We start from the raw sequence: 12,573 nt of genomic DNA on the forward strand, positions 1-12,573 counted from the left end.
TGCTGTGTATATTCTTTTTTAAGTCTTTATTGTGAATTGAGTGATAGTTTCCATAGGAGTACATCGGTTTTACACTCATTGTTTCATTGCAATGATTACAATCTCCTCCGTGCATCTTCATTCAACAGTATTTGTTTCTATTCCCTCTATTTTTTGGGGGAGGAGGGATATACACAAAAACACTCAGGAATAAATATATAATCATTTAAACAACCAAAGGGCACATTCTGCAAGCCTGCCCCCTGGCCACCAACACCTGGCTACCAGCACACAGCCTTTCTTGCTGTGTATATTCTTAACAACAACAAAACAAATTTTTTTTAAAAAAAAAAAAAAGAAGAAAATCACCAAGGAATCATGTAAAGAAAGAACAGAGAGAGTAAGGACACAAGATTCTCACCAGGTATCTTCAAAAATAAGACAGAAGTCTTCTGATCCTCAACCATTTACAAATTGGAAAGTCAGCAAATGGACTCTAGGACCCAAATAATTTATTTGCAGCCCAATGTGGTAGTCATTCTATGGGCAAAATGCCAAAGTAGACTCCTCATAATAAACTCTTTAGCCATTCTACACATGAAAATTAAAATCATTCCTGTGATTACTGGAAGTGGGTCCAGTTTGAGCCATACTAACCTCATTTACTTTTTGAATAGGGTTATTAAGACTAGGAGATCAAAGGAATGCTTACAGACATATGGAATCTTGATTTCAGCAAGCCATTTGACAGTTGCTCATGATGATAAGTCTTGTGGGCAAGGTGGAGAAATGTGGTTTGAATGAGGAAGTGGGGGTGTATTTGTGGCTACTGCAACAATGGTACCTAAGGAATGCTGATTGATAGACTTGAACTTGGAAAGACATTGCTAGTACTACCCGCCAATGGGCTTTGGCCTTGACTCCATCTGAACAATAGTTACATTACAGCCGTGGATGATAGCACAGAATCATGCGTATGATGTCTGCAGAGAGTAAAATGTTGTGTGCAGTCGCTGACACATTGGATCAAGATTTTAAACCATCACCACTGATCAGAAATGGAAGAGCAAAGCAAGCAAGAGTTAATGTAACAGACAACAAAGTCCTGTGAAATGTAAGTTCAAATCACCTACTGCACAAATGGAATAGAGGAAACATGTAAAACAACTGCCAAAGGAAGGGAGGTTTTGGGGTCGTAAGTGCAAAAACAAATGTATCAATTGTACCATGTAATGGTGAAAATCACAAGGACAACCTTAGTTCCAGTAGGGTGTCCAGATCGAGAAAGGAATGGGTTCATTTGTGCTCTGTCTGTACCCATAACAGAGGTCATCTAAAAGGGGAGGGCATTGGGAATGACACTGGGATGCCAAAAACTTAGAATAGACCATAACAGTAACTTCCAGATAGTTGGGTTTTTTTTGTTTTAAATGCTGGAAAATAGGTTATAGGTAGATTCTACCTGGCTCAAGACGACAGAACTAGGACTAACAAGCAGGCATTACAAAAAGCCAGATTTAGGCTCCGTGGAGGGAGGCAAGAACTGTTTGAGAATGGGAATGATCCAGCAATAAACTGGGAGCAGGACATAAGACCATTTGCCATTACCAGGATTCTCAGAGGGAACAGAAACCATTTGGGCCACTTTAAAGAATTCAACTCTGGGTGGGAGATTCGATTCCATGGTCTTTTCCAATTTTAAGATCCCAAGATTCCATGATTCGTGTTAAATTAATTCACTTTGTTCTTGGTTAATTTCACTTTGGATGACTTAGCAATTAAGAAATAAGTTTTTCAACATATAGGAAGGAGTCCAGGACATTGAATTATTATTTCAGGAGCTCTGGTATGGCACTGTAGGATAAGCCACTGGACCGCAAGGTTGGTTTGAACCACAAGGTTGGCGGTTCAAACTCACCAGAAGCTCCTTGGAAACCCTCTGCAGGGTCATTATGAGTCAGAAACAAAAATTGACCATGGCTGACATTGATATTGTTGCTAAATGCCATCGAGTCGGTTCCAACTCATAGCGACCCTGTATGGGGCTTCCGAGGAGCGGCTGATGAGTTTGAACCGCCCATCTTATCCTACTGTGCCTGTCATAGTCGTTCACAAAGATGAGTGATGACAGGGTCTCTGACCTCTCTGAACTGACAGTCTAGTGGAAGTGCTCTCCAAAACATTGCTTCAACAAACTTAGACCCTAGAATGAGAGCTTTAGATTCCTGAAACCATTTCCCACCTCATGAATTTTTATTTCCATTTATTAGCAAGATGAGATCCATGAAGAACTGGTGATGCTGAAAGAACTTTCAGGAATTTTGTGACACTTCCCACTGTTATTTAATAAAGTGAGTCCCAAAGTCTTGTGTCCCATGATTTGCATAAGAGAGCAAAAAGAAACGAAACTGAACAGTAAAAATGAAATTTCAACTACCTTTAAATCATTTGTCCATTTTGCAACTGGGTTGTTGTTTTGTTTTGTTTTTAATTATTGAGTATTAAGACCAACTCTGCTTAAAATTGTCCTTGTCCCTAAAATCCCAAGGTGTGTATGAAATCAGCAAATCCTCAAGAGTATGTGTGGAACTATAGGAGAGATTTCATGTTGTTAAAATTTAAAAGTAATGCTCAGTGTGGTGTTATAGGAAAAGCACTGCTAACCAAAAGGGCAGTCATTCAATCCCATCAGCCACTCCTCAGAAACTCTATACAGGATTGCTATGAGTCGGAACCTACTCGACAGCACTTAACAACAACAACAATAGAAGATGTTTCTGAGAGTTCATGTGGACTTCACACCTTTCTGAGGGCATGTGAAAAAGGCCTCCACACATAAGAAAAACAACATCTTTATTGTTACCATCAGCCCAATGGTATCTCAGGGATTGCCTAAGTAAAGCAGTTCCATAGTTTTTATTTAAAAGCCCAACCCAAGTATAGCAAGAGATGGGTTGCTGTTATGAGGAAATTACAACCATGAATTATTAACCTTTGAAAGATTGCATTCTTTAAAAAAAAAACAAAAAAAAACCCCACAACTTTTTATTATAAACAGAGCGAACATTTACAGAGCAGATCATCAGTTTTCCATTCAACAAATCATACACTTCATTTCATCTCAATGACTGCAATGCCTCCATGGAACATCACTTATCCCACTGCCTCCCTGTGGTTCTTGTTTCCATTCCTCCTTCTTTCCTCATCCATCTGAATTTTGTCCTTAGGTAAACGCTACCCTTTTGATCTAGAATGGTTGACAATTCTATGGTGTGCACACCTCACTAGATTTGTTCCCCCATGAATCTATCTATTGCTTGCGGAAAACTGAGCTACAGGGGTGAGCTCAGTTCCAGACCTGAAGAGTGACCAAGGACCATAGTCTCGGGTTCTACCAGACTCTAAGAAAAAATTGCTTTCTTCTCGATTGTTCTGTTATGAGTTTAAGACAGCTTTCACTGGAGCTGCTAGGACCCAGAATGCCTCCAAAAACTTGCTGAGCAAAACCAGGAGGAAGAAAAGTCTACCCATCACTACTGAAACATCCAAGGAAACACATTAACCAGACTGTGAAGGTTTTTTCCAAGTGGTACAATGAGCAGAACTGGGGGCGGGGGCAGGGGTGGAGGTGGTGGAGTAGGAATGCAGGACCATTCTCACAATAGTCAAATGATCCCATGATTTGCATTGCCAACTCCTGGTGTGGCATTGGTGGATCAGCACTGGACTGCGAACCACAAAGTTGGCAGTTCAAACCCAACAGTTGGTCTTCAGAAACCCTGCACAGGGTCGCTGTGAGTCATAACTGACTCGACAGCACTTACTGACAACACTCACGATTGGGAATCCTGGTATGGCACTGTAAGATAATCAGTGGACTACTAAACACAAGGTAAGTAGTTCAAACACACCAGCTGCTCCTTGGAAACCTTACACAGAGTTGCTACGAACCAGAACCAACTCAGTGATACTTAACAACAATGTAATAGACCACTATTGAGTCGATTAAGGTCTCCTCGTAGTGTCATGGATTACAAACTTGGCTGCTAACTGCAAGGGCAGTAGTTAGAATCTACCAGTTCTGCAGGAGAAAGATGAGGGTTTATGTTCCAGCAAAGATTTATAGCCTCAGAAACTCTATACAAGGTTGCTATGAGTCAGAACTGATTTGGTGGCACGCAGCCACCACCACCATTGAGTCAGTTCTGCAGTGGTTAAAGAGCTTTACTGATAGCCAAAAGATGTGGCAGCCTGCTTACGTAAAGATGGCAGCCTTGGAAACCCTAAGGGACATCCACTCTGTCCTATAGGGTCACTATAAGTATACGCAATGCCATACTAACCCTAAATGATCTATTCACCCAATGTGCTACTTAAAAATACCTTTCAGGATTTAGCTGTTTCTGTGTCTGCTCTGGAATCCCTGGGTGGTACAAAGAGTTAATGTGCTTAGCTGCCAACCAAACGGTTCAAGGTTTCCATCTACCCAGAGGTGCCTTGTAAGAAAAGCGTGGCAATCTGCTTCCCCCCCAAAATTAGTCATTACAAACCCTATGGTGAACAGGACAAGACATGCACAAAAATGTACATGGCAACAGTCACAAATAGAAACAACCCAAAGGCTCATCCTCAGAGGAATGATCAACCAATAGTGTTATGTGCACACAACGAAATTGTACTCAGTGATGAGCATGAATGTCTACTTCTATATCCAACAACACGGAAGCATCTTACAAACATCATGTTGCGCGAACAATGCTAAACACTGAACAGTACATATTATATGATTGCACTATATAAAGTTCAAAAAACAGGAAAAGCTAATTGATGGGGAGATGGAAGTTGGGTTGGTGGTGCTTTGGGGAAGGGAGATAGTGTGACTTGGAGGAGTCTTGACTGGCCATTTCTAGAGTGCAGGAATGTTCAACCTCTTGATCTGGATGGTGAATATGTGAGTGTGTTCACATTGTGAAAATTAACTGTCTGATCTGTGCACTTCTCTGTAAATATGTTAAGCTTCAATATAAATTTTACTTTAAAATTCACTAACTGAATCTAATCAGTAACCAAAAAGCCAACATCATCAAAATGTCTATGAATGAATAGCTTAGGGTTGAGGCCCATGAAGTAATTCCAAAGTCTAAGGTTTGAGTGACAGCAAGGCTAAACTCACTTTAAGTTTATGACCATCAATCTCAGATGGTTCTCAATGCACCCAAATAAGCCTACTACACTTCCTTACTGCATCTGCCTTCCCTCTCTGAGGCAACTTCCCTTCTTCTCACACATTTCCCGATGTCTTCTCGCCTGATAGCCTTGCCACACACTTCACAGAGAAAAAATCAATGTAATCGACAAGAACACTGTAATTGACAAGCGTCCCACTTGCATCTCTGCCTGAATGCATCTTCCCTCCCATGAATGAAACTCCCCTGCTCCCACCTACACCAAACCGACCACCTCCACTGGTGCTCTTATCCCATCCCTCTCACCCCAAGAACTTCTAGATGTTCCCATTCCTTTCCCTGCATCATAAATTTCCCTCTCTCCATGTAAGCCAACCATACCTATGTGTCTACACCCTTTAAAGAGATTTCTGGATCTTATGCACTCCCATCTAGTTACTGCTTCATTTCTCCCTTCCCCTTAAGAGCAAAATTTTGTACAAGAGTTGTCAATTGTCACAGTCTCCTCTTCTGTCCCTCTAGATCTCTCTCCAAGCCATCTTATTTGGCTGTAGTTCCCACCCTTCCACCAAAATGGCACCTGTCAAGACCACTAATTACTTACAGGTTACCAAACTCCAAGGTCACTTCTCAGTCCTCATCCTACTCTGAGAAGCCTATTACCAAACTGACATCCACATTCTTGAAGCATCTTCTCCTGACTTCCATCATATCAGCCTCTCCTGGGTTTTGCTTCACTGGCTGACTGTTGTTTCTCAACCTCTCTCTTCCTCTACCAGACTTACAAGGTTGGAGGGCCCCAGGCTCAAGCCTGGTCCTTTTCTCTTTCCTATGTACACTGTTTTAGCTTCAAGGCTTCAGGTACTTGCCTCTGCCCTTCTGTCTTTAGCCCAGGCCTTTTACCTCAACTCTGGAACCATATACTTAATTGTCTCTAACACCTCCACTTGGTTGTCTAAGACATCAGGCATCTCAAGCGTCACACTAGTCAAAAAGAAAACTATTGATCCCTGCCCCCCACAATAAAATATTCACTCTCCCACTAGTCATCCCCAGTTCAGTAAATATTTTCATCTTATATGAGCTTTATCCTTGTGTGATGCTATAGTATCAGCACTGGACTGCTAACTACAGGTTGGTGGTTCAAACCCACCACCCACTTCCTTGAGGGTCGTCATGAGTCAGAACTGACTCCACAGCATTTAACAACAACGTATGAGTTGTCTAAGCTGAAAACCTAGAAGTCATCTGTAATTACTTTTTATTCTCACACTCTGTACCCAATCCAATCAGTGGTTGTGGTGGTGGTGGTGGTGGTGGTGGTGGTGATGTGCCGTGGAGTCAGTTCTGACTCAAAGCAACCCTATATAGGGTTTTCAAGGCTGTAAATCTTTATGGGAGCAGAAAACCTAATCTTTTTCCTGCAATGCAATCACTAAGCACTGCTAATTGTGTTTAGAAAATGAAATCTGAATCTAATCACTTATCACCGTCTGCACAGCTATCATCTTAGCTGCCATCACCAGTCACAATAGCCAACCGGTCGACCAGTCTCCAGACTTGTCTCCAGAATGACTTTACTAAAATGGAAGTCAGATCCTGTCACTTCCTGCAAACCCTCCTCCAGGGTGCCTTAGGGCAACAAGAGGCAGCTGTGCTGTCCAAGGATGACGCTGCAAATCCACTGACTGCATGGGAGGGGGCAGGCTCTACTTAGAGAATGCTGTTGTTTTTGTTAAGTGTTGTAGAGTCAGTTCTGACTCAAAGCGACCCTGTATAGGGTTTCCAAGGAGCAGCTGGTGAAGTTGAACCGTCAGCTTTGCAGTTAGCAGTCCAGTGCCACGCAAACACCCTCAAATGGGGGAGAAAAGAGAACTGTGCTTCACTTTTAGGTTTCTTTCCCTTTGGGCCCCCCATTGGCCTTCAGCAATGCAAACAGAAGATGCACAATGTAGCAGATGTCTCTGGTGCCTCACTATTGCCCCTTCTGCCCATCCCAAAGGACTTTCTGCACCTCTCTGCCTAAGACAGTTCTCTGGCTCTGGGAATGTGCTGGGACCGACCACACATGGGACAGGCCTCAAAAGCTACGGAGTTCATGCTCCAGTTGCTAACTTCCATGAGGGAAGGAAGAAAGGAGGAAAGCTGGTGGATAAATATTCTCGCTTCCTCCCTCTTCAGCTGGGTTGAATCCCAGTTGCCTCCAGTGGTAACTAGCTCATTAACACACCATGCATTGTCTACAGTAGTGGTGATCCCTCCTTCTCGACTGGTTTCCTACTTCTTCCGTGAGCTTCCTGCGATCCCTTCACAATTAAACTACTCACACCCAAATCATTGTTTCAGGCGCTTCATTTTGGGAAACCCAAACTAAAAGTCTTGTGCATTTCCACACAAAAGTAATGTTTTTCACAACACCATGTCATCCTAAATACTTACAGACAAGAGGAGAAATCTAGACCCAGGCAGAAGATAGTGTTCTTGTTGTTATACGCTATCAAGCCGGTTCCAACTCACAATGATCCTGTGTAGGGTTTCTGAGGAGCAGTTGGTGGGTTTGAACTGCTGACCTTGTGGTTAGCAGTCCAGTGCTTATCCTACAGTGCCACACCAGGACTTAGAAAGATTAAAAATAATAGATTTTAAGCCTATCCCTGGATATTATAATACCAGTTACCAATTACATTTGAGTCAATTCCAACTCATGGTGACCCCAGGTAGAACTGGGCTCCACAGAGTTTTCAAGGCCGTGACCTTTTGAGAGCAGAGTGTCACGGCTGTGACTTTTTGTGCCACCCAGGACGATTTGTTGTTGTTAGGAGTACTTTCAAGTCTGTTCTGAGTCATACACTCCCCGGTCCTGTGCCATCCTTACAGCCATCCATTGTTGCTGCCACCCCACCATGTCAATTCATCTCCTTGAGAGTCCTTCTCCTGGGACTGTTCCACCCTGATGACAAGTCCATAGCATATGAGATGATGTTATTAAGCCCCCTCTATTTATTTATTCCGGTATAAATACGCACAAATAGAGTATAGATTCATCAACTGTATGTGCACACTGAAGATTCTCTTTTCTCCATTAATCACAAGTTTGCACCTCAAACTATTTAAAGGACTGTGTTAAATTCCAGGCACACAATTTCCCACTGCTGTCTGTAAAGAAAGAGACATGTTCTGCTTCAGGACTGAGTTTCATTCATAGGAAGGAACCCTAGCTTACCGAGCGGACACACACACACACATGCAGGCACGCACGGGGAAATGTAGGCACCACTCAAAAGTCTGCAAAACTTCCCTCCAGCTCTTTTGAAGTGAAATCACCACTCACCCCAACCACACTCCTCAGACCTCGACGCTGTTTTAAGTGAAGGGCCTGCCTGTCCCTGTGGTGTGGTTGAGGTAAAACGGAGGCAGGATTAAAGCGCTCATTTCAAGTCCCAAAAGTAAAATACGACTTGGCCTAAGGCAGTCCTAATTCTTTCCAGAACTCATCCCCGGAATTGCCCTTTTAAACAACCAGTCATTAACCCAACTCCGGGTCTTTTATAGCTGCGAAAACTGATTGCACACATCATTTATTCATTACGCTTATTATTGTTATTGTTATTGCAGAAAAGCAGCGAATTCCTGGGGAGGGGTTCAAAGCATTGGTCCGCGGAGGGGTGGGACTCGCAGGAGGAGAGCAGTGAAGAGGCCCAGGCGGGCTGCAGGCCAGGTGCCCGGAAACCCCGGGGAACCCAGGCCGCGAATACACCCCTACCCCGCACGCTCCGTGGCCACAGCGCACCGGCGCAGCTGCTGCTGCAACCTAGGAAGCTTCTTATGTAAGCCAGAGTCGCTGACATCACCTTCGCCACGAGCGTCGCAGCTGGACTAGGCACGAAGGGACCGGCCCACAGCCAGTTAGTGCTTCAATGATTTAGGCAATGACCCGCGGGGAAACCAGCCTGCGCGTTCCTCTGAGGGCAAATGGCACAGAATGACCATTTAGAGGGAGCCTGGGTTTTCGCAAAGGGGTCTGGGGTCTCCAGGACCTCCTCCCTCACCCCCTTCCCGAGCCAGATTGGACTAGTTCATACTTAAATCCACATGCAGCCAGACTTCAGCCTATGTAGGGGTGTTTGTTGAAGGACCCTCGGAGAGCAGATGGCACAAACAGCCATTCAATAGAACCCTGAGCCGCTCTGGGCAGCAAAAGAGGCCCAAGCGTCTCCTCAGTCTCCCTGGGGCCCAGGACCCCTCTCCTTGTCCCTAGAGGCGAGCGGCGCCACGTTCTGTGTCTCACAGGATCATGAGGTACAAGTTCAGGACTCGGCGCAGCCCCTGAGGTCACAGCAAGAGTGACAAAAACGCTGCGGCGCTGCAGAAACCCAGAAAACACACCCACCAGCCGGGGAGTCCCTAACCCGCAAGGATGGGGTCGGTTACGGGGCTCCGGGCGGAGCCGCTGGAAATCAATGAAGTGGTCCCTGGGGTAGGAACGTGGAAGGCGCTGCCTTGGAGGCGACCAACAGACCCTTCTGCCTAGGTGCCCATCTGCGCGCCTTGGGCCCCTCTCTATCCGCGGCTGCCTGCTACTTCTAAGATGGCCCTTCAACTTTCCCTGTCCTCGCCGGCCTTCCTGCCTGGCCACCCAGCCCAGGAAGGGGTTGGAGGGAGAGGAAGGTGTGAGCTGCAGTGGGCAACATCGCCGCCGGGCTGGTATTGCGGCGGCCGCGGAGGGCGCGAGGGCGCGGCGCGGGGCGGGAGGGGACGGGTAGTACTCACGCACTGCCTCCTGCTTGGGGTCCAACGTCCCGAGGACGCGTTGCACGCCGCCCAGCTTGCCCTGCAGCGCCCAGACGCGGCGGTGGGTGAGCTGGATGTCGCTCTCGAGCTCCTGGAAGAGGCTGCACGCGTGCCGGGCCACGTCCGAGAGCTGACGGAGCACGCGGGCCAGCGCAGCGTTGCTGACGGCGCACAGGTCCAGCATAAGCAGTACGGCCGCCGCTGCCGAGGACGCCTCGCCTGACCCGGCCGCCGCCTCCGGGGACCCCGCCGGGCTGTCCTCGCCGCCCGCCGGTGGCTCACCGCGCGGCGCCGGCGGTGCCTGATTGTCCGGCGCGGGCAGGGCGCGGGGCGGTTCGTCTGGCTCCACTGCCTCGGCCTCGTCCCGCTGGCCAGGCGGCTGCAGTGGTGGCGGGGGCTCGTGGCCACCCGCGCTCGGGTTCTCCTCCGGGCCCGGCGCCGGGCGCCGCTGCCGGCACAGCCACTGCGGCTCCACGATCCGCTTTGCGAAAGGCATCCTGAGCAGTCTGGCGGCGACTTTCAGGTCTCCTCGTCGCGCCTCTGGCGAGCGGGTAGCTGGCGCGCCCACCTGGGCAGAGAGCAGGCTGGAGTGGGGCACAGCACGTTCAGCTATCCGGGTACGCAGAGACTTCTCGCTCACCTGGCCTCCACTTCGTCCCCGCCCGCCCCCAGCAGATCAGTCCAGTCAGTCCCCTCCGGGTGCACGGCTCCCTAGAGAGAGGAGCAATCACCGGGCGCGGGAAGCCCGGGAGCTTCTGGATACTCTTCACTTGCTTCCAGCCGAGGCCGGCTGGCTCAACTCCATCGTTCCTACGCTTGCCGCCGCCAACCCGGCCGCTGCCGCTGTCTCTGTCTATATAAATGGGCGTATGTGTGTGTGCATATGTGTGTGGATATGTGTGTGGAGGGGGGGCAGTGTGTGCGCGCGTCTCAGTTTGAAAGTACCCCAGCGCAGGCCTCTCCCCGCGCGCCCCTCGGTCGCTCCGGGGAGCGATTGCGCCTGGGCTCTCTCCCTCTTGGGCGGGGAGGAGGTCTCGGAAAGGCGCTCCGAAAACCCGGAGAGAGGAATCCGCCTCCAGCCTGGGCTCAGGAGGCGGCGCGGGGGTGGCGGGGCGGACGCAGGGCGGGAGGAGACCTTGCCGAGGGGGGCGCAGAGCCCCGTGCTGCCGCTGGGAGTCACTGGTGGCCTCGCTGCACCCAGCGTGTCCCAGCACTAAACCACTTCCTCGCATCCAAAGGGTCAGGATTGATTGTCAGAGTGATGGGTGCGGGGAGTCCCCGTGTTGTGAATGAGGGTGTCGCTAGCGAGCGCGGAGAGATAAGGGTGGGGTCTTGGGGATGCGGCAGATGTGGCGACTTAGAGCAGGTTGCTTTGTCGAATTCCAGCTCCAGGCAAGTCCTTTGGGCTTTTAGGAGGGAAACCTGGGCTGCCCCTCAGAGTCCCCACACCTCTGTGAGCTCAGAGACGGGCTTTGGACACCGAATCCTTTGCAGGATAGCCAGGGTGCTGTTTATCCCTGGTCTCAGACGTCACGTGGCCGGTCATCGGTGCTGGGCAAGGTCTCCATAGACTATCATGAATGAGCGACCCAAACCACCAATGAGCGAAAACCCCAGAAAACTGCTGGCAAACTTGACACACTAGGCAAGATAGACCTGAATACCTCCCTGCCATCCTACTTGGTGGGTCCTACCTAGGCAGTTTAAAATTCTCTTATCAGAACTATTCAGATTCAAAGAAGAAAGGAAAGTTTTCCCCTTCAGTTAATTAATTGAAAGGTATAATTTCTTTAAAAAACCAAACAAAAAGGAAGCATGCATTTTTGATTGCAGCAGTCTGCAGACTGGAAGCTGTCAGCCTCAGACCTAAAAGAGTTTGGGAAATGTTAATAAAATACATGCTTTCATCCTTCCAAAAAATATACTGTAAAAATATTTTTATCTTAGGAATGCAGCCTTCATTTCATGTGTCTAAAGTGAACATGGAAAAAATATGTTTTATGGAAACAATAAAGCCCTCGAGACCTGCAGTTGTGTCTCCTCTACCTCACTGTCTCTGTCTCTCTCTTTGGACTGGCTGACATTTTTTTAAATAAAATCTTCAAGAAACTCTTGTCATACTCTGCCTTGAAAAAGACTTCTTTTTCAGCAGTGGGAGTTCACAAAAGATCCATGATAGGATTTGGGATAAAGCTCCACCATGTCTCCAACTTACACAGACATGGTTCTGTAACAATAACAAAAATGATAATGTGTGTAAAAAGGGAGAAAACGAAAACATGGCAAAATGTTCCATATAGTGCGTCTATAAAAAGAGCATATTGGAGTTCATAGCACATTTCAAGCAACTTTACTATAAATTTGGTTGAGTTTCCAAAAGAAAAAGTCAGGAAAGCAATGTATATTAGAACAGGGTCATTTAGGATTTGCCTTTTATCTCACAAATCAAAAATGCTTCTTGTTGTTGTTGTTAGGTGCCATCAAGTGGTTACTGACCCACAGCAGACCGAAACACTGCCCAATCCTGGGCCAACCTCACTATCGTTGCCACTCTTGAGCCCATCAATGCTGCCACTTGGCCAATCCATCTCATTGGGGGTCTTCCTCTTTTTCTCTG

At 47.3% G+C, this 12,573-nt stretch overlaps 1 protein-coding gene across 2 annotated transcripts in view; it reads right to left on the reverse strand.

Moving 5' to 3' along the window:
- Nucleotides 1-10,452, reverse strand: part of NHS (Nance-Horan syndrome (congenital cataracts and dental anomalies)) — a 468,981-nt gene extending 458,529 nt beyond the window's left edge. For both annotated transcript variants that reach the window (XM_006835599.1, XM_006835598.1), the window contains exon 1: nucleotides 9,936-10,452. In XM_006835599.1, coding sequence (XP_006835662.1) covers nucleotides 9,936-10,452 — 517 coding nt within the window. The remainder of the gene's footprint in view (nucleotides 1-9,935) is intronic.
- Nucleotides 10,453-12,573: the final 2,121 nt, after the last annotated feature.

The sequence above is a fragment of the Chrysochloris asiatica genome, unplaced genomic scaffold, assembly GCF_000296735.1.
Source record: "Chrysochloris asiatica unplaced genomic scaffold, ChrAsi1.0 scaffold00018, whole genome shotgun sequence".
Taxonomy (NCBI): domain Eukaryota; kingdom Metazoa; phylum Chordata; class Mammalia; order Afrosoricida; family Chrysochloridae; genus Chrysochloris; species Chrysochloris asiatica.